At 42.2% G+C, this 21,604-nt stretch overlaps 2 protein-coding genes across 3 annotated transcripts in view; both read right to left on the bottom strand.

Annotated features, from left to right (window-relative positions):
* Positions 1–2,999: 2,999 nt before the first annotated feature.
* Positions 3,000–14,554, bottom strand: LOC106964979 (fibroblast growth factor receptor substrate 2). 2 transcript variants are annotated; one of them, XM_015060805.1, is made up of 7 exons: positions 12,590–14,554; positions 9,012–9,083; positions 8,850–8,941; positions 6,602–6,788; positions 4,706–4,840; positions 4,420–4,583; positions 3,000–4,305 (listed from the first exon to the last, which is right to left on the bottom strand). In XM_015060805.1, the coding sequence occupies exons 3-7, from the start codon at positions 8,913–8,915 to the stop codon at positions 3,256–3,258; spliced, it is 1,602 nt and encodes a 533-aa protein (XP_014916291.1). In that variant the 5' UTR covers positions 8,916–8,941; positions 9,012–9,083; positions 12,590–14,554; the 3' UTR covers positions 3,000–3,255. The 2 variants fall into 2 exon arrangements, with proteins under 2 accessions (XP_014916291.1, XP_014916292.1); XM_015060806.1 differs by lacking the exons at positions 8,850–8,941; positions 9,012–9,083; positions 12,590–14,554 and adding an exon at positions 5,403–5,435 and having other exon boundaries at positions 6,602–6,680.
* A 104-nt stretch (positions 14,555–14,658) lies between these two features.
* LOC106964972 (receptor-type tyrosine-protein phosphatase beta-like) overlaps positions 14,659–21,604 on the bottom strand; it is a gene marked incomplete at its 5' end in the record, with an annotated part of 13,519 nt that continues 6,573 nt past the window's right edge. The window contains 17 exons of the mRNA XM_015060797.1: positions 14,659–15,115; positions 15,199–15,318; positions 15,834–15,969; positions 16,328–16,491; positions 16,576–16,698; positions 16,809–16,943; positions 17,627–17,703; positions 17,776–17,866; positions 18,370–18,451; positions 18,527–18,544; positions 18,953–19,030; positions 19,286–19,391; positions 19,549–19,664; positions 19,865–20,138; positions 20,388–20,537; positions 20,623–20,901; positions 21,153–21,437. Of these exons, the coding sequence (XP_014916283.1) occupies positions 15,217–15,318; positions 15,834–15,969; positions 16,328–16,491; positions 16,576–16,698; positions 16,809–16,943; positions 17,627–17,703; positions 17,776–17,866; positions 18,370–18,451; positions 18,527–18,544; positions 18,953–19,030; positions 19,286–19,391; positions 19,549–19,664; positions 19,865–20,138; positions 20,388–20,537; positions 20,623–20,901; positions 21,153–21,437 (2,216 nt within the window). The remainder of the gene's footprint in view (positions 15,116–15,198; positions 15,319–15,833; positions 15,970–16,327; positions 16,492–16,575; positions 16,699–16,808; positions 16,944–17,626; positions 17,704–17,775; positions 17,867–18,369; positions 18,452–18,526; positions 18,545–18,952; positions 19,031–19,285; positions 19,392–19,548; positions 19,665–19,864; positions 20,139–20,387; positions 20,538–20,622; positions 20,902–21,152; positions 21,438–21,604) is intronic.

Genomic DNA, 21,604 nt, shown 5'->3' with positions numbered 1-21,604 from the left:
AAGGTTAAATTATCATTATTGCTATGTTTACTGTATCTGGAATGTTTTACTTTATCTCCAATGTTTAACACAAAAGGAAACTTTTCTGGAGATGAAATTTGACATCTGATAAACATTGGCAATGTTAGACCTTAAGAATAATGTTAAGCATTGTCCTTGATTAAATAAAAATTCAGGGACAACTTTAAATATCCTGGATATTAAATGCTAAACATAGAAGATAAAGTTTAACATCCCAGATGGCATTAAACAGCCATGATAACACTGAATGTTAAACATCAGACATGATGATAATTATTGGTGGCTAAAGCTTAACATTGGGGACAATGTTAAACTTTATAGATAGACATTGGGGGCAACTTTATTTTTCACACGATTTATTAATTTAATTTCAAGTCTGCAGATCTTGGAACCTTAAAGTTGTTTTTAATTAAAAAAATCTACTTAAGTTCAGTAACAAAGTTCTACCTTTTTCCTTTACAACTCTGAAATGAGTAATTCAGTTAACGTATGTATTGTAGAAGTCGATAATAACTAGGGAAAATCGGCTGTTTATTCCAGAGTGTAATGGTTAAACACAAATTAAAAATAATTTATATGTGTACAATTTATCTGTGTACATTGGCAAGGAGTTGGTAATTATTCTATGGCTGTATGTCCAATTGTTATTTAAATTATTACTACTGTTATGTATCCGTAGATTTTTCTTGTTTTAGTTTGTAACCATTTTGTCTATGTAATATAGTTTATTTGTTGGCTCTTTAGCACAGCATATCGAACAGGAACATGAATAGTATAACATGGTTTTAATTTCAAATTTTTGATAATTAAGGAATTGTAAGTAAGTCATTAAATTGAGAAAAAGGATAGGATAAAATAAGTGCTCTTCCTACTCCTTTTCAATCAGAAAAGGAGTGGTAAGCCAATTATTTTGTTGATTATGTGTGCATGATTTTATTCTGTCCTACACATTGCTTGTTTTTAAAGACCTGCTTGAATTAAATCAAATATTTGTTCATTTGAGTAAGCTAGCAGCACTTACAGAATAGTGCTGCTATAATTATTTGTGTGCTAGAAGTGAGCTAAGGTGGAATAATTTGTTTGTGCCAGGTTGTAAATATTTATTTTCAAGCAGGTCTGGTAAATAGAGCATGTTGGTAGCGATAATAGCTGTGTAATAGCGGTGTAATTAAGCATATCCTATCATCCCAGGTGTACAGTGACCTGCGCATTGTGATCTGTAGATGTCCGTGTTTAATTTAATTTAAATAAAAACCTGTTTCACCCGTCTACTGTTTCTTTCCTAGAAATACCTCTGTATCTAAGATATTTTTAAAAGGTAGAATATTTTCATAAAATGATTATGACTTTTTATTTCAAACGGATAGGATATTCTGATGAAGGAAGTGTTTGTGGTTTTGTCGTGTACATATAAAATGTTCCAGTGCTATGCTAAACTTAACTCCTAAGCTTCCACTTCAGTCTCGTCACTCAAAAAACGTTATCCAATGATAATATTTAACATTAACACAGCCTGCTGTAGTTTTCGGCTTGTAAACATCACGGTAGAAGTTTTAGACGCGTAGCACCGACAGATAGATATGGCTGTCTATCTGTGCTACGGTAGGAAAATCTGACGAGGTAGCACAGATAGTCAGAACACCGTTACTACAGCAGCAGCTGATGGCCGTGACAAAAATGTAAACAATGAAGGGAGGAGAGAGATGCGCATTTTGTTGCTGAAAAAACTATTTTGAGTTTCTGTCGCCAAGTCCGATTATTATAAGCAGTTTAGGGTTTGTTTTTCTAAAGTCACTTGCAAATTTAATGAGTCGTGGGCTGCGCTTTTTTGGGCTTGGTTTTGAACGTGAAGTTGCTTATTTGGGTTTTGAAATAAGCAGAGACACATAATAAGCCCCAGAATTTGTCTGACAACCAGTTAGTTTTAGTCAGGCTCTTCCCGTCCATCATTTCCCGGGTGATCCGTCCCGCTGGGTTTTCATGTCAAGTTAATATATTTGCTGTGAACGACGTCGAGCTTCGCGTTGCGGATCCTCATGAATTAATGTGTACGTAGAGTTGCGCAACTAAACATTATAATCGTTAATATTACGATAAGTGTCACAAATGTGTGCAGCGGGCCATCTGAGTTGAGGAGCCGCAGGAGGAGCGCTGTGAGCTGCGCTGCGACAGCAAACGCAGGGCCGTATACGCAGAACCTGGAGGCTGGGACAGGGAGGGGGGTGGGTTTCCAGATAATAATGGAACACACAAAAACATGCAAAAATTACTAAATTTTTTTTTTTTTTGTACTGTTGTAACAATCTCCCCTTCAGTTCAACCTTATAAGTAGAGACACATAGTTGATGTTACCATCATGCAATAACTTGCAATTAAGTTTTGGGAAAGCTCATTGTATTTTTCACAGGTGGTGGAACATTATTGTCAACATCTGCTCAAAGTAAAAATGTTACTTTTAATGTAACTTACTTTTTCAAGGAGTAATCAGTAATCCGATTAAAGTTACTTTTTCAAAAATAATTATGCCATCACTGTATATAACACATTGCTGTGATAATGCTGCAGTGTGAAGATGTGTGATGATGTTGTGAGGTCGAAGGATGAAAGATGTGGGACCACGATGCTGGTCTTCTGGTTCTGGTCTGATCTTCATCCCCAGAACCAAATATGGAGAAGGAGCATTCAGTTTCTATACACCACAAATCAGGAACAAACTTCCAGAAAATTGTAAAACAGCTGAAATACTGAGTTTCTTTAGAGTTTCTAAGTTGCCTTAGAAACATTATAAATGAAACATTGACCAACATTTTGATGTTTAATGATGGTACTTAGAAAAATATAATGTTTCAATTGTCGATTTTTGTGTTTTTTTTATGTAAAGCACTTTGAACTGCTTTTTTGTTGAATTGTGCTATACAAATAAACTTGATTGGTGTGTGAGAATGACGATGGTGATAGAAGAGGCGAGGCGCTCGAAAGCGAGTACAAATAAAAGCAGACATTTATTGTCAGATCTACTGTACATGTGTCATCTTACAGCAGCACAGTGACTCGTACAAAAGGATAACTGGAATGTTTGTTCAGTAATACTGACGTGTACCATATAATGAAAGCAGTCTGTTACATCATGATCATCAGAGGTATTACATCTGCTATAGTACCAGTCCACCTCCTCAAGTGGACAGCTCCTGTCTGAGTGGAGTCCATGCACGGCTCCGCGCCTACCACAGAAAGTCATGCGGCACTCTTAGTGGGAAGCTCCGTGCTGTTGTGTCTCGTCTTGCGAGACGTGCCGTCGTCTCGCGGCCGTGCTTTCTGCAGGCTGGACATGGCGGCGGTGCGCTCAATATCGATGAGAGCGTACATCTCGGTGCGCCGTGTCGGCGTGGTCGGGGGCAGCGGGGAGGTGGGGGTGCGAGGCGTGTGGGGGTTGCTGCCGTCCGACGTACCCTTGTGTCCGCCGCCACCGCCGCTGTCCATTTCCACCTCAATGTAGTTCAGAGTTTTAGGTGGCTCCATGTGGCCCGGCAGTGGCGGCCGGCGGAAGTCGAAGTTAAAAATGGTCGGACCGTCGGTGCGTCGGCGGGCCGTGTCGGGCCGGTGTGCGCTGAGCGGCGCAGTCACGTTCTCTGTGTTGACGTAGTTGTGCGAGTGCTCGAGGACAGCGGACAGCGGGTGGGAATAGGAGTGCTGCAGCAGGCTGTGGGTGGTGTGGTGGTTGTATCCGTTGAGCGACGGTGTTTTCAGACCGCCGTCAGCGCTCTCCTCCTCCTCGGCGCTCGGCTTCCTCGCCTCCCAAACCGGCGGCAGTGCCGGAAGGTTTTCATAGTCCAGCAGAGCCGTGCGCCGCTGGGCTGAGTTGTTGACATTCTGCAAGTCGGGGGTTAGGGGAGGCGGGCGGTGGCGACGGGGAGCCGTAGCGGGGTTGGAGGAGGACCCATTGGAGTGCGGGGTTTGTGGCTCGGCCAGGGTAGGGGTTGGGATGGGGCCGTTAGTCTCTCGGAGCTCAGTGGCCTCCTGCAGCTCCTGTTGCCTCTTTTTCTCCATCTGCTGCTTCTGAACAGGCGTGGGGCCGAGCACAAAGCGCACTCCCTGAGGTTCCAGCAGAACCTGGGGCTCCGGCTGGGGTGCGGGGGGCACGGGCTCCACACGGGCCCTGGGAGGAGGCGGTGGGGTTGGAGGACACTGAGACTGTGGTGAGGTGGGGCTCTCAAGGGGGGTGACGACAGTGAGCGGGCTGGGCTGGTCCTCCAGGAGCCCCGTGGTGTTCACGTAGGTGTGCACCTGCAACACAGAAAGCAGCGGCATTAGCATCAGCCATATCAGGTCCACTTCTCGCTAGCAAAAGGAGAACTTCAGGTTCTATCTGAAGTGAATGTCAATCGGCACTCATCTTACCGCCTCATCAGCCACAAGCAGCGGGTGTGTGGACTCCTCTCCCACAGACGGCAGCCGGGTGCTGGCCACAGATGGGTGACGTGTGGATGGGTGAGACGGTGTCTCTCCCACTGAGGGCAGCCGACTCACCCCATTGGGCACCGTAGGTACCGAGTAACCCAGAGCTGCAGCCAAAAGACAACCCCACACCAGTTTAACAACAGCACTATATGACCTCTGACATAAGCAGAAATGGTCATTTCCTGATTACAGGACTTATCAGATTAAAGTTGGTGTAAGTGCGCACCTGCGGGAGTGATCGCCCCCTGCTGGTTGGGGTCCAGTACTGCCTCTTCCACCACACTGATGCTGTGATTGTGCATCACCTCCTGCAGCATGTTGAAGATCTCTTCAGCTCGAGAGCATTTGAAGGCAAATATACCTGCAAGCACAGAAAGATTGAAGAAAATGAGACTGTGATTTCACCAGAGGGTGGAGAAACAGAAATCACAACACACACATGTCTGCGTTTAACTGGAGATGAACTTTAACTTTGAGATGATTGGTCAGCTGACTGGAGCTCATAGGAACATATAACAAGAATCCATGTGGTCATCCACACCCGCCTTCCTATACGAGACCGAACAGAACCTGTTCAAGTCCGTAGAAAGCAGCTGGGAACCGGATTCTGTTGATCTTCCTATTGTCACCATCTAAACTCCAGTTTATAGTTTATTGACATGAATCAAAACCCTTATCCCAACACTCCGAGAGGTCAGACAGGAGGACAACCTAAAGATCCATATGATAACTGAGCGACAATAAGACAACTGACAGATGATGTGAAGTTGGTCTCTACACCTGAGAGACAAGGTGGAGGGAAAAGACAGGAAACACACAGGAGACTGTGGGGGACACGGCACAAGCACAATTATTGATCCCTGTGTATTCACAGCATAATCAATACTGATCAGCCGATCACCCCCATCCGGTCTGAGACTTACCGACCCCCTCCTAACCCTGAGCAGCTTGTGGTCCTGAGAGCGTGTACGAGGAGAGACACAGTGCAACTTTAACCTCAACATTTTCCACTTCAACATTCTTTCCCAGGTTTCCTCGTCGCCTCCTTCCACAGCTCCAATGTGGGGCAAAAATCAGCTGCCAGCTAATTTGGAAGATGCAGAGATCCAAAAAAATATTTTCTAAGAGCTGGAGGTACAAATCACTCTGATGTATTTGTAGGGGTGGGTGTGTCAATAATCAGTCTGCAATCACATCATAATGTAATCGAATCAGATTTCCACCACTGCTATTCATCCAAACATGCTGCGAGAATAAAATAGACAGTGGTTCTATATAATCAGATGTTTCAAATCATCATCAGCTGTATTAAAGACACAAATGGGTCCATGGAAAGATAATTTAAGAAAATTATACACCAAATATATTAGGTGTATTTTTTTTTGATGAGGAAACTGATAAAAGTGTAACCAAAAGGGTGGAGCTTGTCATGACAGAGCTCTCTGCCCCTCATCATCATTTAGAAAGATTGAAAAGGAGAATGCAACTGATAGGATATGGCTGTGTTTTGTAAAAACATTTCAAGTTGGGGAAGTCATGTTGGATTATTACAGTAAGAAAAACTCTGGAGTTCACCGGAGCACAAGGTGAAGAGCTTCAGCAGCAACATCAGGTTAACTGGATACCTGAACATTGTTTATTTTGTGCTACTGGATCTCTTGATAGCTAGTGAAGCTACAGGTGCCATCTCATGTTTTTGCTTAAGGAAAATGATGAACAATGGAACTTTTAGTATAAAAACTCAGAATCAAAAGTGATCAGCATCTTTAGATATTTAAGCTTATAAGACAAAGTTAAACATCAAAAGTCCTTGGTTGGGTCATCTCTAATTGCTATGATTGGGCAGCAGGGGGCAACATGTCCCTCTGACATGTTAGTGTAACTCCTTGAGACAATAAGAGTCTTTCCTAACTCTACTGCGGGACCTCTGTTCCTTCTTTAGACCTCCTGCGTCTGAAGAGACCCCTAAACATCTGGAATCATCTTTATGTCAAGTAAAACAGATACAAGACTTTCTACAAAACACACAACCATAAGATTCTTCTGCACAGTACAAATTTTCACATCTAAAGGAAACCGTCTGAGACAGGTTTGTTCCGATTGGTTCATCTGACAGACGCACCTTGGCCGGTCTGGCAGCGACGGCCGCTCTCGAAGGAGAACAGGTTGGAGTCATAGCCGTAGCGCCGCAGGCACAGGTAGGGCCACCTGACGTCGTCACGGCGATGTGTGTGGAGGACGAGCTCGGATTCGGTCAGCTCCATCACGCCTGAGCCCAGCTCGTTCCCATCGTCGTCCACATTGATCACCTGGCAGCGGAAGAACACACGCAGGGTTGTAACTTTACAGAGCTGAGCAGTTCACGAAGAAACAAACACAAAGAAAATTTGATTATCATGTTGATTTGTTGCAGAACTCCACATCAGATAGTCGTATTTATTTAGTTTTGAGGATATGTCATCTGAACAAGAAGGAGAAAATCTGTTGAAGCTTTTTGAGCCGACACCAGTTCATATTAAAGGACTCAATGGCTATTGAATACATTCACACAGCAGGCAAATGCGACCCAAATCAGATTTTTTTTTGCCCATATCAGACTTTCTCATGGCAGTCTAAAAGGTCCAATTCTGATCTTTAGACACACAAAAAAATCTAATTTGCGACACTTCTATTTGTGGTGCTAAGTACGGATAAATATCCGATTGTTTTCAAAGTGTCTGCAATGTGTAAGGTAAAGTCATGAGACGAGTGTTCAGAGAGTCCCTGACATGTAAGGTGTTCCTGAACAATCTGAAATTATGAAAGAAGCCTGTCTGCCTGAAGCACATCACAATCCCATCACGTCTGGCTCTGACTACACATCTGATTGGGCCCAACACAGAAGGCAGTGAGACAGAAGGGAGGCTTACAGTCTATGCACCCAGACAAACCAGAGCCCGATACTCCAGTTCCTGTCAAAAGTGGAAACTATGTTGATCCCTGACCTGTATCTGATTCACTGAATGTTTGAGCTCAGATAAAAGATGAGGTTTGGCAGAAATGGCGGTCAACACTTTCTTTGCAAGTTGTCGTATCGGAGCTGCTGAAGTTTAAACCAGGGGTTTTACTTGTGTAACGTGAACGATGAAGCGATGTACAAAGGGAGTTTTTCGTTGCATGTTCACAGAGGGCTGGACAATAAACCAATAAAAATATATCTCGCGATGAGACACATGTTCAATATCAATAGATGATACATCTCAGGATGTATCATCTATTGATATTAATATGTCAATATATTCAATATATTGAATATTCACTGAACTCCAATCCAGGACCGCACAGCTTTCTGGCAAATGTAGGCAGAGGGAAGGCTTTAGCTGCTCAATCTCTCAAAACTAAGCAAGGTGGCATCAACTAACTCACTCCTCGGTTACCTAGCAACAACCTGTTGAGTAACTTGTGCAGCAGCAGTTTCAGGTTTCACTGCTGTCTCTAAAACCACTTAAGCAACGGCATGGAGAGAAAACTGCAGAGAAACAACAGCAGAGATCATGCCACCGTCTGGCAGCATTTCACATATTCAAAGCAAAAAACTAATCAATAATTACAGATCTTGACTGATATGAAATGCTTATGTTGCGATAAGTTTTTCAGCCATATCGTCCAGTCCTATACAGAACTACAATCTGAAAGGGACCCCACCTTTGACACATTAGTGATAATGTAACCTTTGTCCATCAGTTTCATTGTTTCAACCCAAAAATATAGCAAATAAAAATGAGTTTCTAAAAGGTTGAGTAACTTTAAAAATGTTGAGGAATCTCAAACCTTTTAAAAGTTCATTTTCTTTCCATCACCAAACACTTTCGCAGTCATCTGAGGGATGTAAATGAAAGTAGAGGGACACCATGCAAAGAATATTGGTTACGAATTCAAATCCAAAATATAAATGCTGAGGTAGCTCAAAAGCAGCCTGAGTGAACCATCAGGGACAACGACTCTAAGCCGCAGCTTGTGTAAAGATCGTCTGAACTCCAAAGGCGTCAAACACGCTAAATCATCCACAGACGAAGAACATCGGATGTCAGGAGCAGAACTGAAGCAACTCCATTGCTGGTTCAACATGACTTGTCACAGCTACTTCCTTCACGCTAATCAGCTGTTAATGCAGGAAAACCGATTTATAATGCCGCTCCGTTAACGAATCAGCTCCAGGTGACTCACCTGCTCTATCCACCTAATAATGAGAACAGCTTAAACATGTCTGGCTCTCACTGGTAGAACAGGAGAGAAGGAACCGCGGGTTGTGAAATAAGACCGTGGGACGGTCATTAGTGAGTAAGTGAGGGCGTGGGCGGGGAGGCGGGCAGGTAGAGGCAGGAACTCACCTTGAATTTACTCTGATGATTATCTGGAACTGACTCTTTCTCTGGACAGCTTAAGCAGCTACCCATGGCTTCTTCAGAGCACCATCTGACGTCTGGAACAGAGGAGGCCTTTAGCGGGGAACCCGAGAGGCCATCGTAGCGTCACGCTGCTGGGGAACTTACCTAGATCCAGCCTCCAGCAGCTCTGCTTCCATCATCAGAGCTTTCGTGGGTCTGCAGGGAGGAACAGCAGCTCTGCGGATCAAACCGGGACAGAATTGTTTCAGTAATGGGACATTCCTCACCCGGTCCTATTGGTTTTCTTATAATTCAGTTCTATCCATTTTCATAAAGCCTTTTAAGAATAAATCTTGTCAGAGACCAAGGCAAAAAAAAAAAAAAAAATGCAGCAAATGCCGTATGCAAGCCAACAACATTTATGTTGTTTTAGCATAAATTAAAAAGGTGAATCAAATCTGGAACATTTAATCTTACTGCCGTTTAATATCAACACCACATACTAAATACAGCCCAATCATTGTAGGGGTTTTTAATATCATGTTTATAAATCAATCAGAAATCAACTGAACGGGACTGCAGTGATAATTCACAAATAAATCCTGACCGTAACACTGTTTGCATCTCATAAACTCTGTAGGGTTATTGAAGATCACCAGCTGGTGGTTAGAAATACTGACTCAAGTGCTGCTTTTCACTCCTTCCATAAGTCTGTCAGGTGTTTAATCAGTTGGTGCTTGTTAATAGGAGCATAAGCAGAATTTCGATTATCTGTATACAAGGACTGCTAGGAACGAGCATTCAAAAACAGAGGATGCTGTCTAACGCGGTTCATAAATCAGAGTGGTGATATTCATCACAGGAATAAATAATGGATTTGTGGAAATAAACTATCTTCCTGGTGTTTGATTTTCTTTAGAAACCCACAGGGAGCATCAAACTTTTACTGGAAGACATGATGGTTTACTGGTGGAATAGTGAGATGTCAAGATGGCTTTCTGGCCAGCCAGAGTTTAGATAAGATGGAGAAAGACCCAGAGAGTAGCAGATGCAGAGCTGCTGTGATAAAAACAAATTCAGCCTGTTAATTTCTCCCATCTCGTTACAAACTGATGCAGAATCTCCTCCGAAGTAAAACAAACATTTGAGAAGTTTTGCAACATGTTCTTGAGTAGGTTTTTAAAACAAGACACCAGCCTGAAAATGTGGATATTTATCCCCAAGTGACAGACACGCAGGGAGTTTATGATCTAAGCCAGTTTCACCAGTAATGTGACACTTCATTTTATTCTTACATTGCTTCAAAAGCAACATCCATGGATAGATTTTAGACTGGAGAAATGTGCCAATCTAAGATGAATCTGGTCAAACAGACTATTTTTCCCACATATATCTAAGAGAAGGCAAAACTGAAATGAAGATTATTCATTTCATCTTAACGAGGGACAGTCTTCCTCACAGCTCTGACGCAGTGAGGCCTAGTTCATGTCTGTTTACCCAGATAGGATGAATACTTTAACAGCATCTTTCTGCAGCTCAGGTAAACACATTCCCAAACGGAGCAGAGACAACAAGAACGTGAATACATTTTCACTCATTCTGATCAAAGACTTTCTTGTTCCTTTTTCACCAGCCCAGTCGATGACTTCTGTCAAAGAGCAGCACTGAAACGACAACCACCAAAACCTACAAACAAACTGATGCACATGTAAACTAGAGCTGCCCAATATTTTAAGATTGCAATTAGCATTGAAATGTGAATCTGAGCAACATCACAATCACAATTGGATCCAATATTTGGTAGGCTGTAGGGCAGCATAATATTAAGAAAATGTCAATTTGTCAATACTTTTGCTGAATTTGCTATAACAATTTTGATTACTAATAACTCACATTTCTTCTCTGACCCTACACATCAACTGAGGGCATTCACATCAGAGTCCCTGTAAACTGAATGCTTTGCGCTCGTCTTATCTCACGTTCAATGCATTCAAACTCTTGATAAATCCAACTTCTTGGATTTACTTTCCCAGTCCTCTTCTCTCTGCTGACATAGATTTTAGTTACTGAGATCCACAGAAAGATTAGTGGCCATCGTATTCATGGAGGAAAAGAATACTTACTTTAACAGTGACAAGTTTCCCTTTATCCAGTGATCAGGCGTCACCTCATAATCAATATGACCCTGCGTCCTCAACCTAGCTTTAAATTTGTCTTACAAACCTGAGCAGACAACCAACACTTAACTCTTTTTATAACAATTTAATAATTAAAACTAAAACTACAAAAACTCAATTCGAAACATTTGTTAATTCATTCTGACAAACTTCTCAAATAATAAGGTCAAATTTTGAGCTGATGTCTTCCACTTCCCTGTCTCACCTGCATGAGAGCGTGTGATAAATGTGTTTCATGGAAGACGTTAGGGAAACTCCCTACAGGCTCCTCCTTCAAATCTTTCGGTTCCATTGATTATTTCAAGTGTACACAGCATTTAAGGCTAATCGACTTTAGTCACATCCACAGAAAGCATCTGACTTACGGTAGCTCTGTCAGTATGAGTCAGTCTGCAGCTGCAGGTTGAGCTCCAGTCACTAGATTTGCCATTATGCTACCGGCGGTGTCGCCCCCTCAAAAGCAGACTTTAATTTACCATTGCAACGTTTCAGTTTTCAAGAATTTTCAATAATAACTTAAACACACCCATGGTGTAATTATTATCCATCTCATTCATTCCTATTAGCGACATAAGCAGGGATTATTAAGTTCTTCAACAAAACCACGTCTGAGTCACCTGAAAATAAGTGAATGTGTGCCAATTAATGTTCAAGTACCTAAATACAGCAGCATGTTACATTTCCGAGCAAATGCTTAAAATCTACATGCCATAAAAAATGTGAAACAGTATAATTTAGATTCAGGGATTAACTGCAATAATATTCAATTTAAAAATAATACAACTTCAATACCTGTTACACAGCAGTATATGATCTATACTGCACGATGTTAGTTTGCACAACCATCATCATGCATCTTTATTGCAATATGCAAAAGAATGTGTGATTATAAATATAATCTAAATTGTAATCATATTTAAGTTTCTTTGTAATTATTTTCTCCTGCAAATGTCACATAGAAAATTATTTACAATTCGTCAAAATCCTGTAAACAATTATATAAATCAACTTAAAAACAACAACAAAAAAAGGATATTACTCCCCCCGCCCCCTTTTAACTGACTGAAACGCTCTCGTTTTCAATATTGGACCCAAATCCATAGCATCTGATTTGATCATAGATTATTGATTACATAAATAAAGTCAGGATTTTGAATTAAAAAGGTGCAGCTGTTTGTAGTTTCAGGTAGTTGACCAGGTCACTGAGACATTACACCAACGCCTGATTGATCCATCACCTACGGATCAATCAGTCAGTAAATCAATCAATCAGCCAGCAGCTTTGAGTCACTGACAGGTTATTTATCAGTGCGGGTGTTCGGATTTTCTTTTTACTATTATTGGTTTTGTCCGTGCAAATACACGATATGTTCCGTGTTTAGGTACCATTAAGTAGCCTCACTAGCCTTTGCTGGCCAGGTGTGACCAGTACACAAAGCTATATTAGTTTGAGGGATTCTGGTCACGCAGATGAAACTTCCCAGAGATGTTTCTGTAATGGCAGCTAGTAAGCAGCAGCTTCTTAGCAATAGCGGGTGAACTTAGGGTACTTTAGTTCAAACTCACCGGGTTAAGTCAACGGAGGGACTTCCAGCATCCGAATCTTCTGGACCTCCGGATGACGGAGAAGGAGCTATGTTCTGTCCGAGTCTTTTGGATCTCCAGCAGCTCGGTTCTGTCCGTCCAGAAAGCGTTAGCAGTTAGCAGCTAGCGTTCGCTGCTGGAGCGCCAAAAAACAATCACAACTTCTTTCAAAGGCCGCTAACGCTCCTCTTCACGGGAAATAAAGTACCAGAACCGGTCACAATCCATCGGGAGTCCGTAGTGGGTCACTATGAGCTCCGAGGTTCCTTCGAAAAGAACTTTTTCTGCCTAAAAAATAAGTTTTGTGAACTCGCTAAATCTTTCCGCTGCTAGCTGTCTGCGGGGCTAACTCACTGCTCAACTTCCGGCTCAGCAGCGGCCTGAAGCGCATGCGCAGAGAGTAGGGTAAGGGCCTAGGACAAAACAGACTCACACAACAGAGACGCAATGACTCACAACAGACTTACTATAACACAAGGTAGACAGAATAAAACACAGGACTCTCGACATATCACAAATCAGACTCCTAATATCACAACACAGACCTAATAGCAGACAACACATCAACAATGACAGACGACAGATTCACAATCACACACAAGAGTTAGTAATACAACGGTATTTCAAAAGCAAAACAGACTCGCAGTGTGACACAGCAGAAAAATACCACATAAACCCATATTAATATAATCGTCACAGACACACCAGAACAAAGGGATTCACAATAACATGCAATATAACAACTATCAATGTAACATACATAGAAGCGCAACAACAAACAACAAACCAAACATGTGAGCCAAGCCTTTTCACATAACAGATGTGATGTACTTCTGTTAACTGTACTTTTACAACTCCTACGTGCAAGAGTGTGGTGTCATTACAGTTTTGCTGTTGTGCATTTCCATGTTTGTCACTGTGTTTTATAATTGATAACGTGTTTTTGTAGTGTTACATCATTTTTACAGTGTTTTTCCAGAGAAAATTGCAAGGTGATGCAATGTGTTGTAGATTGTTTTCCTATTAGTGTCACATACTATTGTGGCATTATTGTAGTAGCTTTGCTGAGTTGTTGCAATGTTATCACGGCTTTGTTGTAGAAATAACACAGTATGGTTAATTTTTTGTTAGAGTAATCTTACAGTATTGTTGCACTGGTTTCACAGTGTTTTTTCAGGGTTGCTACCGTTCTACTGGAGCATTTTTGCCGTGCCAATGTGACGTTGTTAAGGAGTGGTTGCAGAGCTATTGCAGTGTTTTTACAGCGTTTTCATTGTTGTTGCGTTGTTGATTCAGTGTCTTAGAGTTGTTGCAGTGTTTTTACAGTGTTGCGTTATTTGTGCTGCATTCTTAAAGTGTTAGGACCTATTTGCAGTTTTGCTGCCGTGTTGCTTCAGAACAGCTGCAAGGATGCCGCAGTGTTGTAGCATTGTTACAGTGCTGGTATGCGATCTGTGCAGTTATGGTATAGCATGTTTACAGTGTTGTTGCATTTTTGTTGCAGATTTGTTCCTTTCTTGATATTGTTTAGCAACTGTGGAGTTAATGTAGCATTGTCAGTTGATAAATAGTTTCTGCAGTATTTTTCCAGTGCTGTTATTTTGCAGTACTAATGCAGCATTAGCAAAGTGTTGTTACATCAAGCTTGCAGTGCGGAAGTGTTGCAAAGTTTTTCCAGTTTCATTTTTTTTGTTTCGGTTGATGTTATTTTTTATTTTAATGTAACTTTTTTTTTTTGCAACTTTGTATCTGTGTTGATTCTAGGTTACTCAGTTTTATTACATTTCTTGCATCATTGTTTTGAAGTTGTTACATAGCTGTTCCAGTGTTGTAAGATGGTTAAAGAGATGCTACAGTGATGTTAAGCGATTTTTGTAGTGTGGCTGCAGTGCAGTTACAGTGTTTTGGCACATTGTGGGAGTGTTCTGCAGCATTGTAAAAATGCTGTAACTGTGTTTTTGACATGTTGCAATGTTGATGCCGAGTTGCCTACTTTTATGTCTCTTGGAGCAGATTTGAATCAGCTCGGATCAATAAACACAGAAATCGGATATTTGTGCACGTGCTGTGTGTTTAATGAGCTGTTCACAGACAAATATGTTTAGGTACAGTCCACAGAACCTCTACAAGTACAGTAATGGCTTTAAGCAGATCTGCAGTTACAGGTTAAGGTAGAAGAAGATGAACAGGTAACATACAGGCGCTGCTGTTCATCTGTATAAACACGTTCAATGAGGAGCTGAGTCTGCTGTTGTCTGAACAAATGATTAGCAGCTGGAGGGTGCACTGGTGATCGAAGCTGATCAAAATGTTCAGTCTCCTGAGGCTGTTTCCACCCACAGCTTCATTGTGACACAGAAACACAAAGTACAACCACAGACACACTCCAGTTCACGTTACATAAATTATCATAAATCTGCAGAATAAAATATGAACATTGATAGAAAAATAAATGGCTGTGTTTTTCTGTTAGCTCAACAGTAAATCCGCAGTACAATCACAGCGTCTCTGTGGGAAAGGACCAACACCTCCAATTAGTGATTCCTCTGATGCTTACTGATGACACACGCCATGACCTGTGGCTTACTCACCTCTCTGCCAGGCGGGATTCACATTCTTAGGACGGGGTGACTGAGGGTCTCCTGTTCACTGCGCAGCTTCCGGGCTCTGAGGACATCCCGAATGCACTGATGCAAGTACAAGTACTGACCCTGGTCAGAGAGGAGGTTTGTGTTAGAAACAGTTTGAATGACCAAAGCAGAGCTGTGGGAAATTTAAGCTGTACTCTGAATTGAATTGCCAAATTCAGTACATTAGTGGAGTAGTGGAGAAGATCTGCAGGAGATCACCCAGATTTTACTATCTCTAAGCTACTTCATTGCATCTGCAGACAGGTCTGAGAGAGACATGGTCTCATTGAACCCCTTTTTGGGAAACAATTTTCATCCAGATGTGTGAAAATTAGTATTTTCTAAGATCCATGTCTGCCTGCTCTAAAGGTATGAAACCTCCTGCTGTCAGTAGAAGATAGCGCTCCATTAAATTAAGAAGGTCCTCAGTTCCTAGGTACTGTATGGGGGAATTTAGTAGTACTGCCAACCGCTCTGTAACAAACTTTTTGTTCTGAATTTGTGAAATACTTAACTTTATATTAAAAACAATCGCTTTTTATCAGTACAGCTGCACCATAATGGGGCCCGTTAATCCCAGGATGCATCGGACCCACCTCAGTCTGCACCATGTGTGACCGGTGGAGGCGGAGATCAAAGACGACGCCGTATATGTCTGCCGTGTCCTTTGTGTCCAGCTGCTGCAGCACCCGATCCAGGACGATGAAGGTTCCAGTTCGGCCCACTCCGGCACTAAAACACACGCAGAGGACTTAGTTAAAAGTTGTGAAAACGTAAGAATAAGTAACGTTCAGTACACGGAGATGTAACACCTTGCGCACACCAACAAACTGGGTGAAGATATGAGATGTTTGCTGCTGAAAGAGTTAAAACTTTAAGATGAAAACATACTAAAGTTCATCCACATTCTGACTCTCAAATGAAATTTATTCCACTGCAAGTCATATCAGTGCTGCAAAGATGTGTCAAGGTAAACCACCTGTCAAAATTTTGCATGCAGATCAAGCTCATCATTTAAAAAGCTTCAAATTGATATTATTTTCTTCATATCAGATGGTGGAGAATTTAATTTCAAAGCTTTTTTTTTTACCTGCAATGGACCACAGTGGGACCAGAACCAGGAGTCCTGTTGACGTAGTCACGGACTGTTCGAACAAACTGTATGAGCGACTGTGTGCTCTCTGGGACTCCATGATCGGGCCACACCGTGTAGTGAAACTGCCGAACGAGGCGGACGAAGCTCAGCTGCTGCTCCTGAACACACAGAAATGTGACATCATCGTCGGACCTCACTCAGTGACAGAGAGTGAGGATGTTGCTCCTGCTGGGGGAACATACGCTGCAGATTCTGAACTCTCGGATTGTCCACTCTGGAAGAACCGACTCTGACAACATCTGAACTATGAGATCTCCGTAGTACAGAGGATCCTGATCAAATGGCCAGTAGTGATCACACTTCACCTGGATGGGGAATCAGAGAGAAAACATTGAATCTTTTAAACGCAGACGGCCAAAGGTAGAGTCTCAGAAACTCCTTCAGATGCAACAGCAGTTGGTCATCTCATACTCACCCTGCCTTTCTCCACGCACTGAGTGACCATGACCACATTATGGACGTTCTGCTCCCACACCATCTTCCAGAAGTCATCCTTTGTTCCTGGAAGGGGCCCCTGCGTCGCAATGTACTCCCGGCGGAAATTGTTACCCTAAAAACACAGAGAAAACCAAACACTCAGTTCTGTTGAAACAGGTAGGTGGAGCAAAAGCAGCTTTGAAACGGGATGAGAAGAAAGAAGTCCTGGTGTCTGTTTAAACACAGCATCAAAACAGACTGAACGGTCGAATGTTATATGACCAAATTAAATCTCATATTTACACTTCAGGGAACCGGGGATACTCATTCTAATATTGAGTATTCGACTCATTCTAATATTGAGTCCAAACAAGTTCAGTCTTGGGTCAAATTCTTAGTGTAAACCAAGTCAACAGCCAGTACAAATACTTTCAAAACCAGTGTACAATCAATAAAAAACCAGATCAGAACATGACCCAATCCAAATCCAAGTCTAAGTCAAAGCTCAAGACTTAACACCATAACCAGTTTAAGCCAAGTCAGGACCAAGTCCAAATCCCATCAAAACCAACACGAACAAGCACAAAACTAGTTGAAACAAAACCACACGATTACAGCTGGTCCAAACCCAAATTAAGCTAAAATTCAAAAGTAACATTTAGAACTCAGTGAATAACCACAAGTGGAAATTCAAGTTCATCAAAATACAGCCATAAAGACAGAGCATAAGTCTTAGTCTAAAACCCGTTCATAACCGAAGAAAACCAAAGGGGTTCTGCACAAAATTAAAATGTTGTGAAGGTACTGGCGTCTCACTGGGATGTAGCTGGCATTGATGTAGTCTGAACAGGGATCATCATCCACGTAAGACAGCTTGACCCTCGTTGAGTCATCTGCAAAGAGAGAGAGAGAGAGACGGTAAGACGGAGACACAAATCAGTTGAGCTGAAGGAGAAGCCACTCACAGGGCAAGATGTTGTTGTATCGGTTCTTCCCACGGTTCTCAGGCAGCAGAGCAGAGTCCAGCGGCTGATTACGGCCGACGTCTTTCAGGTCCTGTTGAGGAAAATGAAAGAACCATTTCATATTTACAGCAACAAAAAATGAGAACCATTCTTCAGTTGCTTGCAAAGCTTTTACTCAGACATATGAGTGGAAAAACGAGGAGTCTGAACTCGGTGGGTTCAACAAGTTATCTCCTGGATATGTTATCTAACTAATCCGAAAAGCTCTCTATAGGTCAATGAGGTTTTCTGACTCTGGATCCGTTCACGCTGAGGTAACTCAGATGACCACTCACAATCATGATCAGGAAATACCTTTTTCTAACAAACTGAACAAATATTTGTGCAGAAGATGGTTCTTTCAGACATAAGAAACCTCTGTGACATAAAACCTGAACTACTGGAGCAAAGCAGGTTTCAGTACCAAATTGAGAAATAGGAACAGGAGAACCTGAGGCAACCTGCAGAGCCACTGATTCAGATTCATACTTTAAACTTAAAGTGGTTCCTAAAGCTGAAACAGCTCCTTGACTAGCTGAATGGAAGATGGCGTACCTCGTACTCCTCAGACAGGAGGTAGCTGGAGTCGGCCAGCAGTTTGTTGTAGTGAGATTCAAAGTTCAGGATCTTGATGGGACTGAAAACAACAAACGAAATCACTAAACATGTAAAAACAACAACAAAACTAATTAAAGTCATCAAGATATCTCACCTGGAGATTCTCCTGCTGCTGGGGAACAAGACGAAGAGGCATTAGAGTTTAACAGATCTTCAATAAATATTGCTAAAAACTGATTTAATCTTTTAGAAGAGAACTGATTGATCGGTTCATTTCTGCTTTCATTTTCCAGTTTTCAGATTATTTTCTAAACTAAACGTTAGGGTGTGCAAAAGTTTTCACCAAAAATAAATCAATCTACCAATATACTTATGTATCAATCTGTCTATGGTATTTCTTTGTTACTCTTCTCCGTAGCATCATTAATAAATCTACTGACAGCGGATGGATTTAAATATTTAAAGTTTCTCCGTGTTTAGCTGCGATACCACCTAGTGGCTGTAGATGGAACTCCACTCTGTTTTGGTCAGAGAAAGGCTCATCATCCATAACAGCGCTTGTTTATTGATTGGTTCCTACCCTCTGACTCCCATCGGGACTCCTCCTGCTGATCTCTCTCTCCTTATACATCTCCGGACATCAGGTCTCTCCTCCACCCTGATGGAAACAGCGTCAACAACACCTTTTATGTCGGCTGACATTAGCAGGTGCTAAACATGTGCCATGCACCTGTTACGCATGTGTTGTATTTCTATTACCAGGTGTTGTGTGTGGTACTGTGGTGTGTTGTGTGTTGTACCAGTCAGGCGTTGTGAGTTTTGCCATCTGGTGTCCTGTGTTGTTTGTTGTACTGTTAGGCGTCATGTAGGTGTCAGGTGTACCTTCCACAGGGGCAGGTCTATAGATACTCACAATTTGCGAGCCTTGTGCCTGCAAATGAGGAAAGCAGTGATGGCAACTATCATGAGGATGAGGAAAAGTCCGGCACTGATGCCTTCAATGACACCGCTCAGAGGTTCTGCAAGAAAAAAATAAAATAAATCCATGCAGTATCCCAGTATTTTAACATCATCTCCAGTCCAAACTCCATGTGTTTCATTTAAAAAAAATAAAATAAAAAAAATCTGAGCTAAGGGAGTTTTAACTCTTTAGTAGCCAGTGAAATTTGGCCTGACCTGTTTCCGTGATGATGGGCAGAGATAAGAAGGTGTCAGTGAAGAGAGGAGAAGCTAATCTAGAGTTTGTAGTTTCTTCTTCATCAAGCAGCTGAGTGAAGGCTCGGATGCTGATCCTGAGAGGAGCAAAAAGACAAGACACTAGGGTTCACAGTGAACAACAATCGATTCTTTCTAATTCTCAGTAAGCTCAAGACAAACTAAGCCTTTTTCAGTCCTTACTTTATGAACTGCTGATTAATGGGATTGGCAAAGACACCAGACAGAGAAACATCGAAACAGATTATTTATAGTCTGACCTGTTTGTGTTCAGTACCTGTATGAAGTCTTCGACTTCAGAGGTCCATCACAGAAGTAGATAAGGTCTCTGCTAGACTCTGCATAACTCGGGTCTCTGTGGTCACATGGACCCCCTAGAGAGTCCATCCCAGTCCCAAGGCTGATGTTATAGATCTGAGTGCTGCTCTCTAAGCCATCTGAGCAGAGGCTGGGAAAGTAGTTGGTCTGGTAGGACTTAACTGAGCTGTTGTGTCTGTAGTCCAGGTAGGAGGGCAGAGGGTGGTTATGGTCTGGCTGCAAGTTATTGACACCTACGAGGATGGGTCAGAGGTTGCATGTTACCAAGACTCATGAGCAGGTAAGGCCTTTAAAAGTTAAATTACACATTAAATAATCAGTGTCCAACTAGAACTACAGAGTAGAGTGTTAAACTGCTGTATAACTCATCAAAAAGTCACAAGAGATGAAATCAAAATGTATCTGTTTCATTGTCAGAACCTAATCCACTGACCTAACCAGTTTCTGGTCAGAATTAAAGACGGGTTTTTGGTCATGCTCACCTTCAGATTCAGTCACAACCACAGTAAAGAACCTCACTGCTCCATTGACATCACTGAACCAGCTACAATTAAACTGGAATGATATCGAGGACTTCGTGACCAAAGTGGACTTGTCACTGACCCGGGTAGTCAGTGGGGGCAGAGGAGGGCCTATAGAAAGCATAACAAAAAAACAAATCTGGTTAGCTCATCCACCCTCCCTTTGGCAGACATGCTAAGCTTAATTCTTTCTTACGGTCGATCATTGTGACTACGCTGTCCTCTGCCTCCTCGCTGGTCGTCCCATCAGAAATGACCTTCACAGAGATGGTGTAACGTTTGTGGGGCTCAAGCTGGGTGATGACATAACTGGTGGACTCTCGACTTGTACGCCGTGAATAGACCAGGGTGTGAGTGTCCTGGTGAAGACATTCGATGGTGTAGGAATCATAGTCAGCTTGTGGAGGTCCCCAAGAGCAGGAGATGGAGGTAGAGCTCTGTGGTCGACAGTGGAGGCTCTGGACTCGCTCTGGCTCTGCAGAAGGAAAAGCCTCAGATCAGGTGATGCTGCGTTGCTTGAAAACAGGCTCAGCTCTAGTTTTTTTTTCTGTCAGATTGAAGATTAGACATTGATCACTTTGAGATTGGTCATTCCTCCATTCCTCCGCTCCTAATTCTTCTCACCTGGAAATCTCTTTGGTTAAAATACAGAGACATTTCTGGTGTACCAATACCCAAATTAGTTACAATTTCTTGAAAAAAAAAAAGTGTAGTGCTGCCACCTACTGGTTCGAATACTCTTTTGGATGGGAGTGCTGTAGGTGGCACCGGGCTGCATTGCCCCACTGACAGTTCGAAGGCTGAAGGTGTAAAGTCGTCCTGGGAACATCCTTTTTAGGATGCGGCTGCCTGATGTTTGGCTGTGGTACGGGTTGATAACAGACAGCTGGTCCTTAGGAGTCCACTGCAGGTCGAAGTCATCATAGTCAGAACCTACTGGACCACTCCAGGTGACCTCCAGGGAGGTGTTGGTGACTCCTCCAAACAGGAACGAGGAAGGAGGTTTTGGAGCTATAAGTTAGATGAAATGTTTGAGGACAAATATTTTAGAGTTCTTTCTTGTCTTTGATCTTGAGCAAGTAACTTTGAAAGAAATGATAGAGAAAGATAGAAAGGTAGAAGGAAGAGAAACAAACAAAGGCAGCACACTGCCCAATGTTCCCTATATATATATATAT

This window comes from Poecilia latipinna, unplaced genomic scaffold (assembly GCF_001443285.1).
Source record: "Poecilia latipinna isolate Pla-1442-1.1 unplaced genomic scaffold, P_latipinna-1.0 Scaffold1744, whole genome shotgun sequence".
In the NCBI taxonomy this organism is placed as follows: domain Eukaryota; kingdom Metazoa; phylum Chordata; class Actinopteri; order Cyprinodontiformes; family Poeciliidae; genus Poecilia; species Poecilia latipinna.
This window is presented reverse-complemented; position numbering and strand designations above follow the sequence as displayed.